Source organism: Aphelocoma coerulescens, assembly GCF_041296385.1.
Source record: "Aphelocoma coerulescens isolate FSJ_1873_10779 chromosome Z unlocalized genomic scaffold, UR_Acoe_1.0 ChrZ, whole genome shotgun sequence".
In the NCBI taxonomy this organism is placed as follows: Eukaryota; Metazoa; Chordata; class Aves; order Passeriformes; family Corvidae; genus Aphelocoma; species Aphelocoma coerulescens.
In genome coordinates, this window is record NW_027184085.1 from 27,559,733 (window position 1) to 27,584,363 (window position 24,631).

The 24,631-nt window shown below is 40.0% G+C and overlaps 1 protein-coding gene across 3 annotated transcripts in view; it reads left to right on the plus strand.

The window, feature by feature from the left end:
• Positions 1-234: 234 nt before the first annotated feature.
• Positions 235-24,631, plus strand: part of SLC1A1 (solute carrier family 1 member 1) — a 51,380-nt gene continuing 26,983 nt past the window's right edge. For all 3 annotated transcript variants that reach the window (XM_069001914.1, XM_069001916.1, XM_069001915.1), the window contains exons 1-2: positions 235-368; positions 14,073-14,213. In XM_069001914.1, the coding sequence (XP_068858015.1) occupies positions 278-368; positions 14,073-14,213 (232 nt within the window). In that variant the 5' untranslated portion in view covers positions 235-277. The remainder of the gene's footprint in view (positions 369-14,072; positions 14,214-24,631) is intronic.

Genomic DNA, 24,631 nt, shown 5'->3' on the forward strand with positions numbered 1-24,631 from the left:
GGGGTGTGCTGGCCGGCAGGTGGGCCGGCCGAGCGAGGGGCGGGCGGGGGCCGGGCTCTCCGGTTGCCAGGTGAAGCGCAACGTCTCCGCCTCCCCGCGCTAAGCGCGCAGCCCCGCGGAGCGAGCGCAGGCCGCCCGGCTCGGCTCGGCTCGGCTCGGCTCGGCTCGGCTCGGCTCGGCTCGGCTCGGCTCGGCTCGGCTCGGCTCGGCTCGGCTCGGCTCCGCGCGGCGCGGCGCGGCGCGGCGCGGCGCGGCGCGCACCGCCCCAGCCTTCGCCATGGCGAAGGCGGTCAAGAAGGGATTGTTCTGCCCGAGCTTCGTGAGGAAGAACTGGCTGCTGCTGAGCACGGTGGTGGCCGTGCTGGCGGGTGAGCTCGGGGACAGGCAGGGAGCGCGGCGCCGCCGCCCCCCGCCCGGCCTTGCCGGCACGGTACGGCCTTGCCGGGCGCAAGGGTGGCGCGGCGCCGGACCGGAGCCCGCGGCGGGGCGAGGGGTGCTGCGGGGCCGGGCCGGGTGCCGCGGGGCGATGCTAGCGACCCACCCGAAAGGCGGGCCAGGGCGGCCGGCCGCTCTTCCCCGGCATCGCCGCGGCTGCGGAGAGCAGCCCCGCAGTGTGGCGGTGCCGCGGCGGCCGGGCGAGAGCGGGGCAGGGCGAGGGGGACGCGGCGCTCGCAGCCCCGGGCGGCCGGGTCGGCAGCGGGGGGTCCGGGACCCTCCTGGCCAGGCCGGCCCCTGCGCGCGTCCCGCCGGCCCGTGTGGCAAAGGTCGGTGATCGGCGGGGTGAGACCGCCGAGTGGAGAAGGAGCGCGGGCGCCGGGAGCTGTGTGCTCTCCGTATTGCGGGTCCCCCGGCGGGCTGTGCCCCGGGCGGCCTCTGCAGCTCTTGGGGGGAACGCGGCGCCTGCCTACTGCGGGTCTGCCAGTGGCAGCCCCGCCGAGGGAGGCTGCAGGGCCGGGAAGCGGTGGAGGTGGATTTGTGGAGCTTCTGACGGTCCAAACGAGTGGTGCGGCTGGAAGAGTTTGGCAGTGTCGCCCAGCTTTCGGAGGGGTTTTTGTGGGTGAAAAGTCTGGCAGTGCCACCCGGCTTTCAGAGAGATTTTCAGGGCCATCACTGTAAAGATAGAAGGATTTCTCCCCTGTACATCAACTAGTTTTTGAAGGGGAAACGAGCTGAACGCCATCTTACTGAGGACAGCTGGGCAAAGAAAATGCATCAAGTTACTTAGATGAAGAGGTTTTTCCATAGGGCGTAATTTTGGCACACCTTATTTCATTTTCTCCTGGTTATTTTTTGGAGGGCCTCATTCACATTGTTTCTCCTGTGGAGAAGTGCTGCTATAAATACTTCATTAACTTGCTGTCTGATGGGTCTCTTTCAGATGACTTTTCTGCTAACTTCAAGTTTGGCTGGACCATGCCTATTTCATTGCAAATTTGTTCAGAAGAGAGTTATTATCTTGGAATTCCACCCAGTTATTTATAAGCTGTGATCAGAACTGTGCTTACATATACATGTGTGTTTTTATCAATGCATGCAGTATTTGAAAGATCTCTGGATTTTTCTCACCTCGTTCAAAACCAAAATATTTTTGTGAGTTTTGTATACCAAGTGCTAAGGGCCTTGCTTTGAAAATCTGACTATACAACTGGAGGAGTGTGTATATCTGTCTGTGGTTTTGTGTGTACAATTGCTTTTTCGCATTGTCCTGTCAGGTACTCTTCTATGAGTTGACATACTGACTTCAGATTTGCAGAAGTGGTTAAGAAATATTCCCCTCTCATTATCTTCAATGATTGTAGTTAGAATTGAAGAGAGTGATGTGATTCTACAGGTGAAACATTCTGAAATTAATTTTCTCTGAGAGCCACAGAGTATGACAGTGCGGGAGCTGTGTGGACAACTGACCCCAATTCCCCTAATAGCCAATAGGAATTCCCAGTGAGAGAGGGACAGGCTCCCAACACCTCCTCTGTCCTTGGACTTCTCTGTTTGCTACACTGTAATTAACAGTCCTAAACTCAGGGGAGCTCTATAATATCCTCAAAGAGACTCTTCGTAGTAATTCCAAAAGCCTTGGACCAAATTACATTTTGCAAGTAAGTAAGTATCTGCAGCATTTTCAGTATTTCTCAAAGGTGAAGTAAGGAACAGTGAAACCCTTGTAAAGATGGAGTTGAATGATATATTATTGTTTTACTACAGCTTGAGGAAAGTTTGTAATATACCTAGAGTCCTCAAACCCTTCATAATTAAATTTACATATTTATTCTTTTTTAATATGCCCTGGGAAATTGGTCTGAGGTTTGTTAATCTAGTTTGTTTGGAAGAACAATTTAGCATTTATGAGCAGAACAGTAGCACATCATATTGAAAGAAGAAAATAGGCTTTTCAGAAATGTATGATGAGGGAGTAGTGGAAGTAATAAATGCAGCAAGCTGTGAAAATGTGCTGTGAAAGCTGTCCAGCTGTGCTGCAAAGTACCTGATATTCCTACACTATCATATGGAGTTGTGATTTTTGCTCATCATTATCAGTCATGTTCAGAATCCAAGTGAAATATGCTTATCTTTACTAGTACTCTAAGCTGAAAAGTTTTCCTGATTATTTGTGTATGTCTCTGACAAGAGACAGAAACAGACAGAAACCCCTCAGAGTTCCAAACACTTCTTCCTTCAAGAGTAATTATTTTATGCTATATCTTAAACATTCAACCCTTTGCCCATCCTTTCCATTTTCAAAAATACTGGAATTTCTTTTATAGCAGTGTGGGGGGGTTATAATTTAAAATCTGTACACAAACCATCTTGAGTGTCATGTCTTTTGAGTGAAAACACCTGAATGTATATTCAAAGAAAACAAAATTTGAGGCTCAAGCAGTTATTTTCCTTGCCTTAGAAGAGAGTCGATCTCAGACCACCAAGGTGATGTGGAGAGATCTGTAACCAGGAGAGTAGCAGCCTCACGCAAATACCTGCAAAAGAAAGTGTGTCTTGCATCTTTTTACTCTGCTAGCCTAACTGAGCACAAAAGCAACTGAGCTAACAAAGGTATTTTAAAAGTCAACTTGCTTCAAGTGCTTCTTCAGCCCTTTATATAGAAAGTTACATTGTTTCCAGATTGTACAATCAAGGCAAAATAAAACAGAAATATCCCTGAAAATTACTCACCCTGAAACAGATGTGCAAAGGGCAATTGCATATAGAGAGTTTAAGTCACACTTCACAGGTTTCTCATAGAGCATTTGTTTTTGGTCATCACTTTGTCTCCAAAAGGTCACTGCTGCAACGCAGACAGATCAGTCATGGAAGTAAAAGGCTGATTATGTGTAAATACTTGCTCGTTAGTCTGCATGTTATAGCCTGATAGCTTGTAGTACTGTGCAGTTCTTCAGCAGAACAGCTTTTTTCTTACAGTGGAAATAAAAGTTTAGGTGATTTGTGTACATATGGTCCAAGGCACTGAGTTGCAGTAGCGGGCTATACTAGAGCCAAGATCATTTTACGTTCTCAGAAATTATACACAAATAAGTTGGAATTTTTTATACTTGTAATTTTGAAATCTATTAGCACTTTTTTTTTTTTAGCAGCTTCATGTCTGGGAGGCATTCTTTTGAAAGATTCAGTTCACCTAAATTTGTAGGTTACGAGTACTTCTTAAAATCGCTGAATGAACTGTCTGTCACTTCCTAAACAGATTCAGAACTTCAGATACCTCTGAGCCTGTCTGTGACTTGAAGGCGGGCTTTTCTCAACAGCACATGTGTGGGACACTGAAATTGTTCAGGTATTCATGAGGAAATGTGAGAAATTCAATATTTAGATTGATACAGAAGGAGGAAGCTAATGGAGACTGTGAATGGCAGGTGTCCTTTCTTCAGCCCGCCACAGATCACGTTCATCAGGGCTGTGCCAGTGCAGTCTCGGTGTGAGGCAGCGATAAACACTTTTGTGCTCTGTCATTACCTTCCTCCGTCGTTCTCCTCTTCACATACGTGCGTGGTCCTCACGCTGTACACCTCAGACACCACGAGAAAGGGAGCTTGTTGCCGGCCCGGGAGCCGGGCTGGGCGGCGCAGGGGCGGCGGGAGCTGTCCGAGGTGGCTCAGGGAGAGCCGGGACGGGGCGGCCAGAGAACGTGGGAAAAACTCGAGCTGCGGCAAGCGGTGGTGTAAGGCAGGGATGGAGTGACTAAGAGAGGGTGGGGACCACGTATTGATGCTCGAGCACGCTAAATACCTGACTTTTCCACCTCTGAAGTGAATTTATTCAGTCTCTGCAGGATCAGACGCTTTGCTTGTGCAATTCCATTGTTGAAAGATTTGGGCTGGCAGCAGACCTCCTTTTCTCCCCATATTTGAGAGTGAGATTAAAGTATGCATAGTTCCTGTTGTAACACCAGCAGTGCAGAAACTTTGAGTATTGTGGCTATAATTATTTGTCAGGATTTGATAAGCGCAACAGCCACTGAAGCTTCTGTTTTGTGTTTTATGATATCCTCCTAGCAGTTTATATGCCAAAAATTTATTATCTTTAATGTTAATGGAAATTATTATTTTACACTATAATATTAAGTAGTAATATCTCACTATAGGACTATTTCTTTGTTTCTAGACAAGTCAGGTGCATTCACACCTGCTAAATGAAAGGCTATGCTCCCTCTGTAATCAGACACAAGGGGATTTGACAGCTGGTTTTAAAAGCAATACCTCTGCATTACTGGAAGTCCACCAGTGCATTCTTACAAGAATGAGTGTCTCATAGGGTGAAGACAACAACAGAGCAATTAGTAACCTCTCAGTCTGATGACGGCCTTTCCCTATGCAGAAGGCCACCCTGAATCCAGGGAGCTCACCATATTCCAAAAAGTTTCTTTTACAAATGTAGCCTGCAGCCTCTAAACCCCATAGACCTATAAAGTCTCTCTCACAGTAAGTTCCTTCTGTCTCTGGCAAATGTAATTTAAAAATCAAAAGCCCATTCTTGATACGAAGTAAGGTTTCACCATTTTCCATTTCTCCCTCCTTGTACTCTTATCAAAAAGTGGCCTGTTAGCATAGTTCAGGTTGTCTTCAGTACCATTTCTTGTTCGTTGCAAAATTCAGTAGTAAGGTTCCAAACAATGAAGCAGATTCATAGTCTCTTGAAATATAGTAGCAAAAACAGCAGGAAAGAAGTTAAGGGGAATATAATAAAACGAATTATTACTTTTTTTCTGACAAGTATAGCTGTAAACCAAGCATTCGATTCCTTTCTTGAATTCCTAAGCATAGCATTTTATTAATTTGGAATTTATAACAAATGAAGGCCAGACACCTTGAATCAACTGTGGTAGCATGGAAATTTAACAGAAGACTGTTTTCTTCCTGGTGTGCCTCAGAAGAGCATAGATGATACTTGTGACGTTTTATGCTTCTCTAGACAGTGATGATTCTTACATCTGTGTTTCTCTGCAACACTTGCCTACAGTTTGATATAGGATGGGATGTCATCAGAAATATATGAAATATAGCAATTCTGACAAAATGTCTAAATTTAATTTTAAAAATGGGAAGTAAAATGCAAAATGACTAATAATTTCATCTGAGAGGTTCACATACTACTGAGGATCAAAAATGCTCTGAGCTAGGAAGTCAGCCAGTGAAAGAAAGCAAAGGTAATTGAAGTTATGCATGATGCCTCTTTTGGCCTTGAACTGTTTTGAAGCAAAGAAAATTCATCTTTTACTTCTTCTTCTGGCATGTAAAGTTTTCCTGTTTTATTATTTGTTTTAACACAAACTCTGGGTTTCACTTTATGTGAGTGAAGTGAAACTATCTCTAGAGCTGAATTTTTAAATCTTCGGAAAGGGTGAGCCTAATGTCAATTTACACTCTACAAAGTCCCCAAACTACCAAAGTCTTCCAGTATTTTTTTACATTTGAACCAAGAACACGAATACTAATACCAGCAAAATATTTACTCTGTCCAATTTCCCAATATTATTTAGGGGAAAATAAAACAATGTAATTACATTTCTTTTCTTTTACATACATGTTAGAAAATGTCTATATTTTTATTTATGTATATTATTTATATATTTTATATATTTATTATTTTTCACTTTAGAAACTTTCATCTCCTATACCCCAACAAAAAAGATAATGTTCAGGTTGAGACTATTCATTAATAACAGTTGCACTGTTCAGAAATCTTTTTTTTTTTTTTTTTTTTTTTCACAAAGACCTCATAGGATTTGTGCAAGGCATTTGTACTTATAGTCCCACAACATTATCTTGTGCTGTAAGATCACATCTGTATCACAGCTGTATCACATCTGAAGATCAGGGCAGTACTGGAGTTAGCTTTTGAAATTTAGTGGTCCTTTCATGCTTTTGGAATGGCAAACAACGTGGTGTTTCTTAATCTGAGCTAATTTTCTAGGTCATGTATCTGATTTCTCAAGGCTTTGATGCCTTCATTAGTTTCAGAATAACAATGTTTCTGCATGTTACTATCTGTCTATCTTTAGTGTCCACTAAATTGCCTGTCCAGCTGCTTATCTCACTTGCAATCATTCCATTCCTCTTTCAACAGGGGGAGAGCTAGAACAGAATGTCCTGTTTACTGTCCTCTTCTCTCATCAAAGAAGCAATAACAAGGGTCAAAATCTGGCAGATATTTCCAGTTAATAGCTTTTCACCTTTCTTATACCATTGCCAACTATTTAGTTTCTTGTGTGTTTTAGGGGTCTTAAATGAAGATGCATTTTTCCTGATGTGCTCTACTGAGCTAATATCTCTTGGGCTGTCCATGTACAAAGGTGCTTATATAGCTTTGGCATAGCAAGCAAATGTGGAAAGAGAACAGAAGATCAGTGGGCTTTTACAAGGAAGAGTGAGAAATTCCTAAATTTTTGTGTGTGGCATTGTGATGGTGCCAATGGTGCTGCAGTGTGTTAGGCCATATAAGCAAAACATTAGATGCTACAACCAAGGGACATGAATTTCTGAAATTACTGAGAAAAGGGGTCCAAACAAAAACACTGCTTTATAAAATGTAGTGGATGTGGAGACACGAAGGAAGCAGTAACACCTATACATGTCTGGATGACTGCATAATTAAAGGAGGCTCACACGTCATAGATGGATGAGATGAAGGAGAAGGGTAATGGTTTTAGAGGTGATATCTGAAAGGGGTCACAAGGAAGGTCTGCAAAAGAAGAAAGACAGGTTACTGTTGTCAGGTTATCTTTCAATTTTGCTGTAAAACACAGGAATATGAGATAGAAGGATATCCCCTGGGTTATCAAATCTGGCCTCTGCTGCTTCAGGTTACACCATTGTAGATAAAATTCTGTTACATATCATACTCCATCTTAAAGCTGGATAGGCTATTTGGTGTTGTATATCCTCCTGGGAAGCTATATTCTTCGATCTGATGGTTGAAAGCCTTACAATTTCCACTATAAATGTATTCAGTTTGGCTGTGCATCAAATAATTAAAATATTGCTCCATCGCTAGTATTCAACCATTTTCTGTATTTCTACCACTCTCATCCCTGAACAAACCAAGCTCTTTCATATTCTTTCAAAAGGTAGGCTCTTCATTCTTTTAATTACCCTGTAGTCCTCCTTTTTGTGTGTTTGACACTGAATTAGCTTTTCCTGAAACCTTAACACTATTTCCCAACAGAACAGGTGCTTTCACCACGATATATCCAAATTCATGAAGAAATGGAGGTTGCATAGTTGCTGGGAAAGAATTGTCGTTTTCCCCAGATTGTTTAATTTATGACACAATCTTGTTTATAAAAGAAATGAATTTGTTATGTTAAGGTTGTAAGCACAGTCCTTCACAAATCTAAGTCAACAAGTTTGTTAAAAAACTGTGAAAGAAACAAATTGTATAATCTGGTACAATTTAGCTTATTTTTACAGTGGTAGACTCTGTACAAGAGTTCTAGCTAGGTGAAGCACAATTGTAAGGTTTTTCTTCTTCCTTCAGATGTATTTTTTTTTCTTGGCTTTCTCTGAAAGAAGTTGCATCTGCACATGGAAAATATTTGGAAGATATGTACAGGTGAAATTCATCTACCGTCTGTTTGGATAAATGACAGGAAAGCCAGAGTCCAATAAGAGACACTGTTAAATCATCAAACTGGTTAGCCCTCTGTATGTTCAGAGGGAGCACTGGTCCAGCATTCAGCAGAACTGTGGTCACACAGTCACAGGAAAATAGCCACTATTTTTCCCTTTTCCTGTCTGAGTGAGCTAACTGCGCTGGGTTTGATAGGTGTGCCTTGTGCAGGGCTGCATAGCAAAGAGGCTGCTCTGCTATGCTCTACTGGTGACTGCTGCAGGCTACCCGATGTTATTAGCCCTGTTCCAGGCTCCCGCAGCACAAAAAGTAGCAGGAGTTATGTGGGTTTGCTGTTTGCAGTAGCCTTCAAACCTACTGTGAGTAAAGGGAGTACACCCACACTGGAGAAGCTGGTTTTTCCCCCTCTGGCCAGCACTCCACCTTGCCTTCATTCCTGAAGGTCCATCACAGGGAGTCACTGTCTACCTGAACTTTCCTCATACTGCAGTCAGATGACAGTGTATTACTTGTGTGAAGGAATTTACAACCACTGCACCCTCAACAGGGTAATCAGAGAGCATCAGGGGGTCTCACCACAGCAGAGCACAAGCGCATCTTCTCTTATAAATTGCTACTAAATATTCTTCAGTAAACCAAGAGTTGATATGGGAACTTCCTTCTGGAAGATTTCTGAGAACTTTTCTTCACATGTCTTTGTAAGCAATCAGGTAGTCTGGCTAACATAAGCAACCAGAGAGTTAAGACCAGTTGCCATGTAATTATACCCCTGAGACTCTATACCTTAGTGGTTGCCTGCAGCTTTCTAAGAATCTTCTTTTTTCAGTCAACATCAGTATGTTTGTTGGAAGATACATTGTCAAGTAGAGTGTAAAGAAGTAAAATGTGTAACATTAGAAAGTATTAAAAATAGTTCAATGAAAGCTGAAATAATACGTTTATAAGCATTAGTAATATATTCTTCTACACCCTCTCTTTTAGTGTTTTAGAGTTGGTGCTGTATTTTCTTGCAGCTGAGAGACAGCCAGTGACAACAAAACCTCTATGGAGAGAGCAGAGACAAAATTGATTTATAAAATATTACTAAAGGACTGAGAATGTATCAGACTGCACAAATCTTGCCTGCCTGTGCTGCAATTTGACATGTTTATATTGAATATTTTGTATTGTGCTTGAAATCAAGTCAGTGAAGTTTGTTTTCTGGCCTTTTCAGTTCCATCAATCATCTGCTGTGAAGTTAATCCAGTTAAGACCCACGAATATGATAGAAGTAATTGTGTTTTAGTCTGTCACATGTGTGCAGCATATTATGTGAAATTATGAAGAGCTTAATCACTTAGTTAATAACTTAATAGATATTGCTAGAGTACAATTAAATAATACCAAGTTTGAACCATGTGACTTTTTTTTCTTCTTTCAGTGCTGTGTCAAAGCAAAATTCCTGTCATTCCCACCCTGTCTATCAGCGTCTGCCAGGGTCACTGACTGCTTCACTGAAAAGGAGTTTCCATGCCATGAAATTTTAAGAAAATAGGAAAAACAAATACTGCAGCTTTTTTTTCAGATCACTACATATACTTCAGAACAGATCATTTTACAAAACAGATTATTAATTCTACAAAAATATATGCTGGAGTCTTTTTCTCATTGTCTTTATGGTTCATTCCTGAGGATCATTCACATAATGAAGTCAGTGGGAGTTGAGGGTGATTTGCTGTTTCTTCAGTGTCATGGCACTGATGGAGAATTCCCTGTTAATTAATACTGTGCATCCCAAATCAGTGTTCTCATCCATGAGTACAAATAACATTATGGAGTCCTAACTGTTAGATGCCAATTTTATCTGGTTTATATTCTCTTTCAGTGAGAAATAGAAGCAGGCATGTCTGTGTGTGGACTTGGTTATCTGCTCTAAATTGTGAGTCGCTCTACCTGAGAATGTAAAGAAAGTAAAGGGGCATACTGTCATGCCATCTTCTTACCAGGGATGTAGTCAGGTTCTGAAGAGCAACTATCCACTATGGTAAAGATGTAAAGCAAATAAGTACAGCAATATCATACTGCATTTCCTGAACAGATTCAGGTACTCGGGGCTTCTGAATTTTCAAATTCAAAATCTGTATTTTGTTGACCTCACATAATTGTATAAAAAAGGGCTTCAGGGTTTAGCTATCACTTCTGAAAAATTGTAAATGGTCTCCATGTTGAGTTGCTTAGGGGGCTGTGGAATGGCCAGCACATTTTTACAAGTTTACTATAGCTGTAGGACAATCTGTGACACACCCCATGTGTGCTAGTATAACTGAGCCTAGAAATTATGCAGATTTTTTGAACCGAGTGTGTGGAGGTTATTTTACTCATTTTCAAATTTGTCATGAACTTCAGTGAGGTACTTGAAGAAAAATGTAGTAGCCCTATAATTGTTTCCGTACAAATAATTTACCTTTTTCCTTAGGCAACATTTCAGAAGGAATAGCAATATATAAAGAGACGCTCCAGATCAAGGTCAGATTGCAATAAATTACTGTTCACCAGATACTTAGACACAAAAGTTGTTTTGCAGATAGACAGAAGCCTCAACAGAATCGTCTCCCAAGACACATTTTACATAATTTCTGTGGTGGACTCACTGCACATACATACACAGGCCATACTACTTCTGCACCTTATTACACACAGCCATCATCTGCTAGGTCCTGTGAAGCCTCAGGCTTGGCAGATGTGATGGATCTAGTGCTATATACAGTGGAGCCAATTGCGGGTGCTAGCTAACCCCTTGCAGCATTTTTTGCTCCCCTTTCTTTGGGTAACACAACAAGAAATGGCTCATCCTATGCAGAGAAAACATGTATTCCCTCTAGTTTTTTAAGCTGGGACTCCCTGAAAGATGGGTGCCAATGGATTTCACTTGGTGTGCTTATATTCAATGATTCTCTTCTGCTCTGTTTTTCTTCTCTTGTTCTTCTCATCCTTGGCCCTCACTTCACTTCATCTGTATTTATCCCCTTTGAAGGATTTTCTGTTTGTTACCAAGCCTATTAAAAGCCTCATATGCTACGTGGGAGAACAGTAACAAGGAGTTAGGGCATGTGCTGTTTCATATGGGTTCAAACAAGAGAATTTTCTTTTGGCCTTCATGGTGCATTGCAATCCCAGGGACCCAGACTGCATCTTTTGCTTGCTGTGGTGGTGGCTGCTGGGAGAGGAAATGTAGACACCATGCTATACAGCATGTGCTGTACTATGCACAAAGATATATTTTACTTAAAAAATTAAGGACATGGGGTTGTACAGTTTATTCCATTATAACTCTTCACATCTGCCCAATATTGCAGAAATCTGGAGCTTAAGCAGTATATGTAATTGAGCGGTAAGTAAAGGATTGCGCTTGTGGTAAAAATCATAACCTAACTTAGGCATGTAGACAAGAAGTAAAAGCCAGGAGAAGAGATGGAAAAAAAATAAAACCAGTTTATCATGGATGAGAAGGAAGGTGGAGTGATTGAAACAGGAAAGATGAAGAGGGCAAGCAGGAAAAGTGATGTTTTGCTCTTCAAAAAGCAGAAGCAAATTATTCCATAAATTAAAAGAAAAAAAGAAAAAATAAAAAGAAAGGAGGAATCCTAATATATAGAAGCGGCTTTGCAGACTATAATGTATTTTATGGTTGTTGAAAGTCATTGTGCATTTTAATTTCAGATATAATGGAGTTATCAATAGCATTCATCTAGAAAAATTGAGATTTTTATAAGACTTTCTCTCTACTTACTTAGGGCTGCTATAATCAATGTGATGTTAAAAGCAGTGGTTACCATGTGAAATATGTTTATGCTGGACCACACTTCTTTCTGTATGTTATAATTCCCAGAAGAAATTTCCAAGTTGAACTTGGTTATTGAGATGAGGTTCAAAAAGCTCCATATATGTCCATTTCCAGTACAAAAGCAAGTTTATTCTGCTAAATTTCTAACCTTCTCTTGTTACTGCTACAAAATATGATTTCTTATATTCCTATGATATATTCAAGCAACATATGCTAGATGCTAACTGCAGTTAAAAGGCAGCTGCATTATACTGTAATTCAGCATACTACACAAGTTAATATGGATATAATGCTCTATCTGGTAAAGAAATTGCATGAATAAGGAATTGAGAGCAATAATGTAATTTCAGGAGATTGTTAGAATGAGGAACTCTATTCTCAGCTATTGTCATTAGATAAATAATATCTTCACCAAAAAAAAAGAATCAAACAAAGTAGGTATAAATAAATAGATGGAAAATCTTGAGGAAACCCTGCTATAATTTTGAGACCACATACGAAGTTTTTGTAGTGAAATCTAAAGAAGTGGAAAACAGAACCCTCAAGAATGAAAACAGTGGTGAATCTTTCTACCTGCTAGCAATCCTGCTGAATATACAATGATCAGAATTCCATCTGGTCAAATATGACAATCACTGTGTAGAATGAAAGGCAGATGGTTAGAACATGTCCTAGTCATACCTGCTCAACATGAAGTGGCATTACACAACTTGCCAAAACATGCCGTTCAGTCTTGCCGCAATTTAAGCAAATGTCTGTAAATTGTGTGAATTGTCTGAAGACATGGAGCTTACCTGTATGGTTAGATTCAGCTATTTTCTCTTGTGCTTTCAGGATCAAAATTTTAGCAACTAACTTCAATCCATGTAACTATTTTACAAATGCAATTTTATCTTGCTTGGGCTTATCTAAAAATGCAAAGTATTTTCAACCCGTCTAATTCAGTCACTAGATTAGAAATAGCGATCATTGTGTCTTATCATTCACTAATCAAGGTCATTTGCATAATATTGCAAATATCTTCAAGGCTATTAAGATTCAAGATTGCTCCAAGGAATTTAAACTGTCCATGTTCTCTGGCAGAAATGACACCTTGATCAGAAATTTTAATAGTTGATTAGAGCAGCTCATTTTCTTGGAAGGTTACCGTGTTCATTTTCCATCTCTATTAACAGGGAAGACTTGATTTTTAATCTGCCTTAATTTTCATTTAGCTTGATTTTGATGATTAAGAGTTCTGACTTGTTCTTTCATTGCATCCAGTTAGAAATTGGATCTCTTGATGTTCAGTTTATTCAGGACTGAAGCATTGCAAAGCTCCAATGTGAAACAACAGTTCTAGTGCTTTTTAGACACTGATGAACACATTTCCTATAACAGTCATTTTAATTTGAAAATCATATTGGAATGGAAAATAAAGGTAGTGCCTGTCAAACTGAAGAATTTTGTCTTTTGTCCTATGATTTTTTTTCTTTTGGTAGAACTCTTATCCATTGTTTGTCTCAGAAGTGAGAACTATCTGATAATTCATGTAATCCAAAGATAAGAGGACATATAAAAGTGCCTTGCACTGTGGCTCAGTCACTGAATTTGTGTCTGGTATTTGTAGGTTGGTTATGTGGTGAAATGAGTGTGAAATTTGTGGAGTGTATTTTTGTTGATCAGTTTCCTGGAAGTTATTAAATTAATTTAGTGATTACAGTCACGCTCTTTCCTAATTATGTAGAGCAGCAATTACTGAAAGTGTTGCTACTGGGTAGGCTTATTTTCACCAATAGAAATCATCTGAAGCATTTATGTCACCATCTCTCTTTAGTGTTTGGTAATGTTTGTATAGCATATTGATTTTTTAAATGCCAGTTATGGGTCTTCTAGAACTAGTGAAGGCAGGTAAAAAGTCAGTACTAGACTAAACTGATAATCAGAGCACCTAATCAGATTTTCCCAGACTTACCTAAAGACATCCTGCAACTTCAGCATTATATGTTATTACTTTGCTTATCATCAGAAAAGGAAATATCTCATGTTTGATTTGCTTTACAAGTTCTACCATAGCTGTGTAAATGTGTTTATTGCTTGCTCTATTTGTTCTTCTGCTATTTTTTCTCCTTGTCCCACATGTCTCTATTATAAATTACATCTAATTTGTGCCACATTTTTATATCCCTTTTAGGTATTGGAATTGGAGTTCTGGTACGGGAATATGGAAAACTGTCTAACTTGGATAAGTTCTACTTTTCCTTTCCTGGGGAACTGCTGATGAGAATGCTCAAACTCATCATTCTGCCATTAATCATATCAAGTATGATCACAGGTATGACTGGAAATGTACTGTTAGCTTATGGGATTGTCATTGTGCTTTCTTTCTAAAGGAAATAACCCCTGAAAACAACTTAATGAAACTCTATACTGAGAAATACAGATTTCATACCTTTAGATTAAATTTTTCTTTATATAATGAGAATAGATTTGGAAGGATTAGCACTATTATCTATGACATTATAAAGAACTATGAGCTAATAACTTTGCAAATTTATAGATTTTTGTATCCCTCCCTGTTTTCAGGAGGGAGTTAAGCAGTTGCAAATTGCAAGCCCAAAGCTGCAGCTGCATATTCTGAGGTACAGAGTTGTACTTAAAACTTAACTGTTGTAAGTAGTCTCATGTTGCCATTTCACAAGCAAGGGAGAGCTGATCTCATAGCCTATTGTCACAAAAAGAGGACATTCCTGACCTACACTTACTTGGTCTCAACAAACTTCCATGAGGTACCTTGCATGAGCTCCAGCATTCACTGAATCCATCTATGAGTCCATTCAATTCATTGACCTGGCAGAAATAAATTAGGGGAAAATAAATCCACTTGTATTTCCCCAAAACTGAAATCTCCTTTGAACCTAGTGAGTGCGAAGGGAGATTGTGGGGCCAGGAAGGGATAATGGAAACAAAACGAAACAAAACGAAGTTTCATTGTCTGGAAAAAGCAAGCAAGCTTTTGGCTGGAATCCTGCCATACCTGCTAGAATTTGCTAACAGCTCACCTAGTGGGAAAACTTTGGAAAGATTTGGTGGAGGAAGCCCAAAGCAAAGAGACAGAACTGAATGTCAAATAGCCTTTCTTTAGCGAACTTCTCTTTATTTAAGTCTTTGCTGACGGTACAAGAATTGTGACTCTTTTCTTTTAGTTTCTTGCAGTGAATCGAGACACACTGGTCACTATACTGTGCCTTTTCATCTCCACAGAACCTCTGTTTTGACAACGTGTTGTGTTTGTCACAACATGTCCAGGTGTTTGTTGATTGGTTAGAGGTTAATGAAAATGCATCAGACATTTGACTAAAGAAAAGGAGAGAGCATGTTGTGATCAGAAAATGAAAGGGGAATTTTGATCATGTTGCAAAAGTGCTTTCAAGAATAGGACATTAAATACAAACTTCCAAGCTCCCCAAAATTTGTAGCCAAAAATATCACTAATTGCACAGCAGCACACAGCAAAATGAGTCTATAACAAAGTTCTTAAGGGAAGCTGTTAAGGCCTTTTGAGCACATCTGTAATGTAGAGTGAGAGGAACCCAGTGTTAGAATTGAAATGGAGACTGTCAAGAGCTGCAAGATCAAGAATGGAAAGCTGCCAAGGGTGGAGTGAGAAATGAGGACACAAAATAGTCAAGGGTTGGGTCCAAAGGAATGAAGGGAGATTAAACAGTTGGTGTGTAAAGGAGAGGAAAACCTTAGTCTGTGACTAAGGTCAGGATCAGGATCAGGAAAAGCTGATGAGATAAGACTAAAACATTTCTTTTTTTGAACAAGCTTTTATTTGTGAGCGAAGTTGGGCCTATGTCTTCAGAAATAAATTAGATCATTAGAATAATCATTAAATGAATTATTTATTAAATGTATCCCTGTCCAGCACTTGCAAGTGGAAACAGGAATTATCCTGTTAAAAAATATTGTGCTTACTTAATGTGTAATGTTCCAATATGAGTAAATAGCATTTGTAACTACCAACACAAGCTTGGACTTTACAGATTGCAGATTACAGCCATGTATATACAGAGATGACCGTATAACTGGATAAGCCAAGGTCAGAATCAGAGCATCTCATGATGAGAATGAGGTGCTTTGATTCTGACCTTGACATATACAATTTCCATAGAAAATAAGGGTATACTTTTTCTACACTTTTATATTGGGTTTTTAGGCAAGGAAAAGGAAACAAGATAGATAAAAAACAGAAGCTGCTTGATAGAGTATGATGGCTTTGCAAAGGAACCACGAATGTCTGTGCATGATGGTTTTCACTACTCACTTGCATCTGTCCTCAGGATGTTGATGAGATGACCTCTTTTAAAATAGTTATGTTAACCTTCCAAGCATCAGAAATGCATATTTGAAATGAATAAATAAACCTGGGAATGATCACACAGCATACTAGTCAGTTTTCTTCTTTTACACAGTCATATAGAATGACTGAGGTTGGAAGGGATCTCTTGAAACCATCTAGTCCAATGGCCCTGCTCATGCAGGGTCAGCTAGAGCAGTGTCTTCCTGTTCAGATTAAATTTCATGGGTTTTTAAATTTTTTACTATTGTCTCATGTCTTGTCTCTGGGCACCACTGCTAAGAGCCTGGCTCTGTAATCTTTCCCACCCATCAGCAGTTTATACACATGAATAAGATCCCTCTGAGCATTCTCTTCTCCAGACTGAACAGTCCCTCCTCTCCCAGCTGTCCTCATGTGAGAGATGCTCCAATACCCTCATCAGAGTTGTGGCCCTTCACTGGACTCAACCCAGTAAGTCCATCCCTTTCTTGTACTGGGGAATCCAGAACTAGACCCAGTACTCTAGGTGTGGCCTCATAGATGTATTTAGAGAGATCACCTCCCTCTGCTGACAGAGCTTGTCCACAGTGCTGCCCAGGAGGCTACTGGCCTTTGCTATGAGATGTAACTGTCTCAGGGTCAGCTCGTTGTTTACCAGGACCCTCAGATCCTTCTCTGCAGAGCTGTTCTCCAGCCAGTTAACCTCCAGCATGTACTGTTGCCTTGCATTATTCCTGCCCAGATGTAGAGCTCTGCATTTCTTCTTGTTGAGCTTCATGAGATTTCTCTCAGACAAATTCTCCAGCCCGTCCAGGTACTGTTGAGTGACTGTATAACCATCTCATACCTCAGCCACTCCTTCCAATTTTGTCTTGGTGATTCTTGCACAAACTGTCACCTGTAACCAAAATCTAGTATTTTGACATAATATACATTTACAAAAGGCATCAAAACTTCCTAGATGCCTTTGGACTCAGCACCACAATCTGACTACCGTTATGTACCAAATGAGCCATTGTAATTCTCTCTGGTGCACACACTTAACCTGCAGCAAAGGCTCAATAACAGAACAACATTTTTCTCTCATGGTGAGCTAATTGCATCCCCTTAACTTGTAAACTAAAAAGACATTTACTCCAGACCTGCTGAAGTGTCATTGCTACTTTTACTGCAATAACTCTGTATATATTGCAGCCCCAAGTGTCTGCCACAGAGCATGTGAACACATAAACAGGTCTGACAGCTGTGATCATCAGATACAGGCCCTATAGAGGTCTGTATAATACATATATTCCAAGGAGGTGGACATCCTCAGAACACATCTGGTCCCACCAAAGACAACCAGCCAGCATGCAGATTATGGTGCTTTCCTTGCACCCTACATTTAATCAATAAAGATGAAGTTTCTTTGGAGGAAAATACTTTTGGGTCTTATTCTAGAAAAGGTACCTCCAAATGCAGAAATATGTGGCTTTGCCACTAACAGTAAGCAAACAGTGAGCTGTCTTGTTTACAATCATAGCTGAAGACACATCCTGGATCTTCCTTGAATTTTCCATCCCCTTCTTTGTTTGCTTCTTTACAGTAATTTTTGAAAGTGTGAATTTTGCTTTTGATCTGAAAATTAAGAATTACAAAGAGGTCATGTGGCCTAACTTGACTTTAGTAAGATTTTTGGCACTGTCTCCTGTGACATCGATCCTGTGTTCTATCAGTTCTGTGGGGATAACTGCACAGTGAGACAAATTGAAACCTGTCTGAATGGGCAGACACAAAAGGTTGCAATCACCAGCACAAGTCTCGTTGGAGACAAGTCAGTAGTGATGTACCTCAGGGTTCAATTCTGCGGCCAGTAGTGTTTAACGCTTTATCCATGACCGATGATGGAGCTGACTGCTCCCTCAGCAAGTTCACAGGCTTGTTCAGTCTGCAGAAGAGAAGGTAACAGGGGGACCTTGTTCCAGCTTTCCAGTGCCTGAAGTGGCCTACAAGAGAGCTGGAGGGGATCTTTTTACATGGGCACCTAGTGCTAAGACAAGGGGGGCATGGCTTTAAACTGAAAAAAAAGTAGGTTTAGATTAGATAGCAAAAAGAAATTCCTTACTGTGAGGGTTGTGAGGCACTGGAACAGGTTATTCCATGAAGATGTGTTTGCCCCATCCCCAGAAACATCCAGAGTCATGTTGGATGGGGCTCTGAGCAACCTATCTGGTGGAAAGTGTCCTTGCCTTTGGCAGATGGGTTGGAACTAGATGATCTTTAAGGTCCCTTCCAACCCAAACCATTCTATGATGCTATGATATAAAATATGTCACCAAGACATTTTTGAAAATGCAGTCTGTAGTTTTCATTTTTAGGATCAAAATGTTTTAAAAGGTAATGTCACATCCTGAAAAGAATCAGCTTATGCTTTAGAGATGGGAGCTGTGCACAAATGCATGTCCCATGACCAGATTCCAGTCTGTTTGGGCATAATGTAAATCAAGCCTACAGCAAAGAGAGTGGAGGTTGCAATCACTCCTTGAGATTTCAGGATTTTCTGGAAAATTAAAGTCTTAGTAGTTTTAACTTGTTGGAATAAATTTCATATTAGTGAAAAAACTCTCCCAGATTTCCTCAATTAAATCAGGAATATGCTTCTTGCTTCTCCTTGGAGCTCTAATTAGAGCAGGAACACCCTTACCTCTGTCTATTTTCAGATTCTAAAGGCAAATTTCTCCCTCTGGTTAAATGGAGGGCTTTGTAGAATATGGTTTTCATTCACAAACCCAGTTCGTCTGAGTGTAAGAGAGAAACAGTATTGTTAACATACTTATGTAGTGTACAAGTTGCAATTTGTGGAATTTTTCCACTAACCTGCCTGGAAGCATAACTGCAGCCTATTAAAAAACTGCCATAAGCACTAAGCATATATTTGTTTTGAAAAAATTGGAAATTTTTGTTAGTAGGACCTTGCTTTAGGTATGGAATAGTCTGTGTAGTACTCTGCCTCAGAGCCAAATTTTAATTCTTCTCTTCTTCTCATAATCATTCTAATGGATTCAGGTGTAAACTTATTTACTCTGACCCAAAAGTCTACCATTGATGATTCAGTTCAAAATATAGAGCTTTTTTGGCTACCCATGAGATTTCGATCCCTCAAATTAATTAATAGCACACTAATGCATCATTCATGTCGAAATGATTTGTATTTTCTGTCTCCTGCTGTAGTGACATGGGAAAATTGAAAATGAAAATCAAAAGCCTAGAGTGTTACTCAAGATCATGGTTATGATATCAGAACTACAGCTGTACTGAGTTTAAGATTCCACAGCCCAAATCCACTTATTTTGAAATAATGCTCTAATAGAAGAAATATTAGATAAATACAAAGAATATGGTTTTTTAGTTGCCCTGTAGGGAGAAGGAATGAGAGGAATCTCTTGTGTGCTTCAGAGCAGTTTTGAGACTTAAATCTAATCATTTTGGGAGTACTTAAAACATATAAAATATCTTTGAAAGTCTTGGAAGTTCACAACTCTAATTTCATTCTGAGAATGGAAATTCTCTGGAGTTGTGCAGTTTCATCAAGGATGCATACTGAGCAGACTAGTCCCCTTTAATCACTTAAAGCTTTCTTTTTCATTGAGATTCACACAGTATGCAACGGCAGTAAATGTTTGCAAAACTGTTTTCTGTCAGGATCACAGCAGAACTTAGGTTGGCGACAACTGTCAAGTTTCCTGAACTGTTGTTCCCTTGTACTTGGGTACAAGCTGAGGAAACTTACATGCCCAGTCTGAAGATAACTAATCCACATAAAATGTCTGCCCTTATGTCCTGCGCCTCAGTTCCCTGTTAATAGCTAATATCAGGAGATCTGGTTCTCAACACAACACCCCCAGACATCCAGACACTACGAGAATACAATGGCTCTGCTTCCCATCTCTCTTCAATCAGTCCTTCTCACATGGGGTTATTTCATGCTGCCTGCATTTTCAAACTACAAGCCATGGATCTTGATGTGGAGATCTTTCTTCAGGGCTAGAATGTGTTCTGTCAAAAAATTTACATCACATATCTGATAAATGACCTTTCTTTGATGATGTTTCCAGAGTTACCCATAAATGCCAGAAATGTTAGCTTTGTGTTAAAAGATGTGGTGTATAGCACAGCAGGTCCATGTCTCAGATCTCAGTATTAATGACATGATTTTATCAGCTATTCAATGTCTGTTTCAAGTTCTGTAATAATATCTCCCTCGTGTCTTATGTTTCCTCCCTGACAAAATATTAATACAGCTTTTTCTTACGTTTCTGACCTTCCCTGCACTTTCATCCTTCACAGACAACTTCAAAGAAACTAGAACAGATGCATGGGAGTTTCCTGTAGTGTGAGTTTGTGCAGGCTCAGCTGTGGGGAACACCAAAATTTCTTAAAGCAATTGATAAGGCATTTGCAGGTACCCACAGCATACTTCAGGAACAGTGGAAAAAAAGACAGTATCAATTACCTCTCTCAGGGCTGCTGTATGTGGGCTATAAATACAATGTCTCCTGAGCTGTGGGTCTGGCAAAACTATCAAGTTTTCATGACTATAGGAATAAACTCTTGCTTTACTCCAGAACCTGCTTTGACTACTGGTCCACTACAGTCTGAAGCATCATGCTAGGACCATTTCTCCCAATGCCAAATATACCCTTTTACTTGCACTTGTTACCAATAGTACAAAGATAATGATTCCACCACAAATCTGTTCTGACAACTGCTTGAGAGAGAAAAATATCCCAGTGAATTACCTGGGACATGTGACTTTTCCCATTTGCAGAGTCTGTTATTTTCCCTGTGTAAAGAGTATGTTAGATTGTGACTGACAAATGGATGTGTTGACTAGGTTATTTGTCCTTTTCAATTGTTCAAAATTAAAGTGTGAGTTTCCTGCCTTGGGTCTGTGCTGGATCTGTGTCTGGAAAGGTATTAATTTGTTTTATCACAGTGCCAAAGGATTTGGAGAATGAAAACAAAACATACAAAATGGGATACAAAAGAGCTAGAATGCAATGAGAAAAAAAATTGAATTAGGGTATTAATCAGATTATTTCTATTTCTCATGTTTATCTTTGAAAATCAGAACAGTTCAGATTTAAACAACTACTTGTGTATTTATTTTGCCCACTCTATTTATAATTTAAGTTGGAACACACTAAGACTGTGCTGATGCAATGCTAGTTGCATTTTATATATACATTATATGTACATATATTTACAGTACTGTAAAGGACTACAGATAAGGTAATGGCAGGAGGACAAATCTGGTTTTCCTATAATGCAGGACTCCAAATCCATTTTTCTCTGGTATCATCAATCCTGGCATGACAGCTGCCTCAGCAGTTTCCATTTCTACAAGATCAAGAAGGGCAGCTATTGGGAGATGCTCCATTACTGAGGCATCCTTAACAGGCCCTGTGCATCATCAGCACAGTCCTTGGGAAATTACTGGTCTAGCTTAAGATACTCAGGGACTGTCTTCTGAAATACCTGCATGTTCTTTGCATGCTTTGCTGTTTCTTATGACAAAGGAACTTCCAAGAAAATCAGATCCATTATATAGTATTAGTAAACTAGTTACCTGGGCTCAGATGGGAGACTCATCTCTTCCCTCTATATCATTAATTGTGTGAAGGTCAGAAAATGTTACAGCGCTGTTAATGAGTTTTGCCTTTGGTTGTACTGAGGGATGCTGGAAGTTCTGTCCCTGCTGTCCATGTGCAGTCATTGAGGCAGGCAGGACAGCAGAGTCATGGGCTATTAATGGACAAGGCTTTGTGCCCATGTTCTTCAGATTACTTCTGTCACAGTCATCTACTCCTTTCCCATCAATATCAGTTGACCTTATACAACTGAGACAGCCCCTACATTATTTAAAGTTTTAAATTGTAGTAATAAAACTTTGAAGTGCACTTCTGGTTCATGGAGCATGATTACCACCAGCTCTCAAGGGCAAAGAGCCCCAACACAACAGCCATTTGTGGCACCAGCTGTCACTGCCTCCTGTCCTAGCTATATCACTGAGGGCACTGCTGGTGGCACCACTGTGGATGGGTCAAAAGCCAGTTGGTGTCTTCTGCTCTTCTCTTGTGGAGCTCAGGACATAACTGTTCGTTCCACTATATAAACCAGATTGCATTCACCTTTTTCTCTCCATTTCCCTGTGTGTAGATACCACATAGATTAAAAATGCAGTGTCATGTTAAAGTGCTTTTTAATAGCTTGGAAGCTAAACCTTGTCAACTTTTACATTTTTATACATCAACTTATACATTTTGCCGCCAATAATTTTAAGGGAATTCAAGTCCTTTCAATACTACAGGTTTTCTGTATTCCCTTCATACATGTTTCACCAGCAACAGTGCAGGGGCTATATTTCTGCTCCATCCTTGAACTGAATCTGATTTCTGTAATGAATCTTGTTAGCCTGTCCATCTTGGCAGGTTGATGTGTCATCTTCCTTTCTTCTAAGTTTTTATTATATTCCAACCAAGGAACATCATCCCTTCTGAAAAGGCATTAACTTCAGATTATATAACCTCTAGGAGCTTTCTAGAGGAAAAATTAAAAAGTTCTTAGAAGTTTGGAAATAACATGAATAGAAGGCAGTATTAATACCCTCTTTCTCAGCATGTCTCCAATAAGCTCTGTGGGGAAAGATCATAATAAAATGGTTGTGCCTACTGCCAAGAAGACAGCACAATAGTCTCTCAGCAAACTGATATCCAGGGTCAGACATTTTTCTTTAAATCTTACCTGAAATTCCTTCTGGTTTATAATGATTTTAACCTTTTCATTGCCATAAACTGTTAATCTCCCATTCTATCCGTTCTACCTGGCATTTAGAAAGGTTCGTTACAACTGTATTTTCAACTGCATCCTAAATGATCCAAGACATCTCTCAGTATTTGGACTGTTGTAGCTATTGTTGCATTCCATATCTTAGTCTGCTTGTTGGGGTTTTTTCAAATAACCTTTTTTCAATGCCTCTCCAAAGTTAAAAGACCAATATTTGACTTGCTAATCCATGATCCAATTGAAGTCTCATTAGATCGTGTAAGTAGAAACTGAGAACTTTCTGATTTTAATTTTTTTGTGATATTTAAATAGCATGAACAGATGCTTACACATTACCTGCATGCATCTATCTCTCTTTCCCACTCTCTCCTTCCCACTGCCCCCCTGCCATGTGCTAATTTTTTTCATTTCATTTGTAAGACATTCTTCTGTTGCATTTACACAATATCCTAGTAGAATAACAATAATTTGTTCCAAAGAAGAGCAATTAATTAAATTTCTATCAAGTCTGTTGAAAAGGTACTTGCTTCAAGCTGCCATAGAAATCCTTTTCCTTTACAGTAAGTAGCAATGACATTTGATTAGAAGGGATAACTGCTGTTGTAGAAGAATTGACAGAATAGGAACGGAAGACTTCTAGTAAAAATATTAAAGACCGTACATCATGAAAAATCTCATTTGAGAGACTGCATATCACTGTGTTTGGGGCTTCCATTTGCCATAGCTTTTTCGTTATCTTATCTTCTCAGCCGACATCTGACTTGGAACTGTCCTCCTAATGACACTTAGCTATAGAGGTCGTTCAGTTAGCTGGGGAAAGACTAGTTGCAAAAAGTCCTTCTGAGCCCCCTGACACAGTACACCTGAGGAAAAAATAAAATGATGAGATGCATGTCAAGAGAAAGATGTTTGAGAATGATCTACAGGTAATCTGAGTCCTTTGTCTCAGATGAGCAGTGGATTCATGGATAACATCATGCTGTTTGAAGTCCTGCGTGTGGGTGGTATTTCAGTTGTGAATTACTTATTTGGTCCTGATAATCTTGTTCATACACAAGGAATGTGGTATTACATTTCCCAGAGAGTTCCACAGAGCATCAGAGGAAAAAAAAGGAAATATTCACTGTTCAGCTTTTGGAAGAAGCAACAGAAATTGCTGTTGAACCTAGTTTGGAAACTAAAATTTCAGGGAGTATATGAAGAAAATGAGCTTTCAGGAGATTCATGACAGTCAGGGCAAATTTGTACTACAAAATCATGCAAATAAAAGGGCAAAATGGGAGAGAAAGGGCTCAGAGTCTGAAATGGGAAGAGGAGAAAATCACAGATGACTCAAAAATGGCTTCAGTAAAACATAGGCTCTGAATTCACCTGTGTTACAGTGCTTCCCCCACCACAGTTTTTGCCTGAATTGTATACAGAAGGACTTTCCCTTCAAAAAGTGAGCACAGACTAAGGACAAAAGGAAATACTGGGCCAAGGACAAAAGGATGGAGGACAGCTGGCTTAGGAATCCTTTCTTTTGAGAAGCCCTGAGAAAAACATTCTTCTGAATTTATGTTAGAACTTAAACCCAAGTTTAT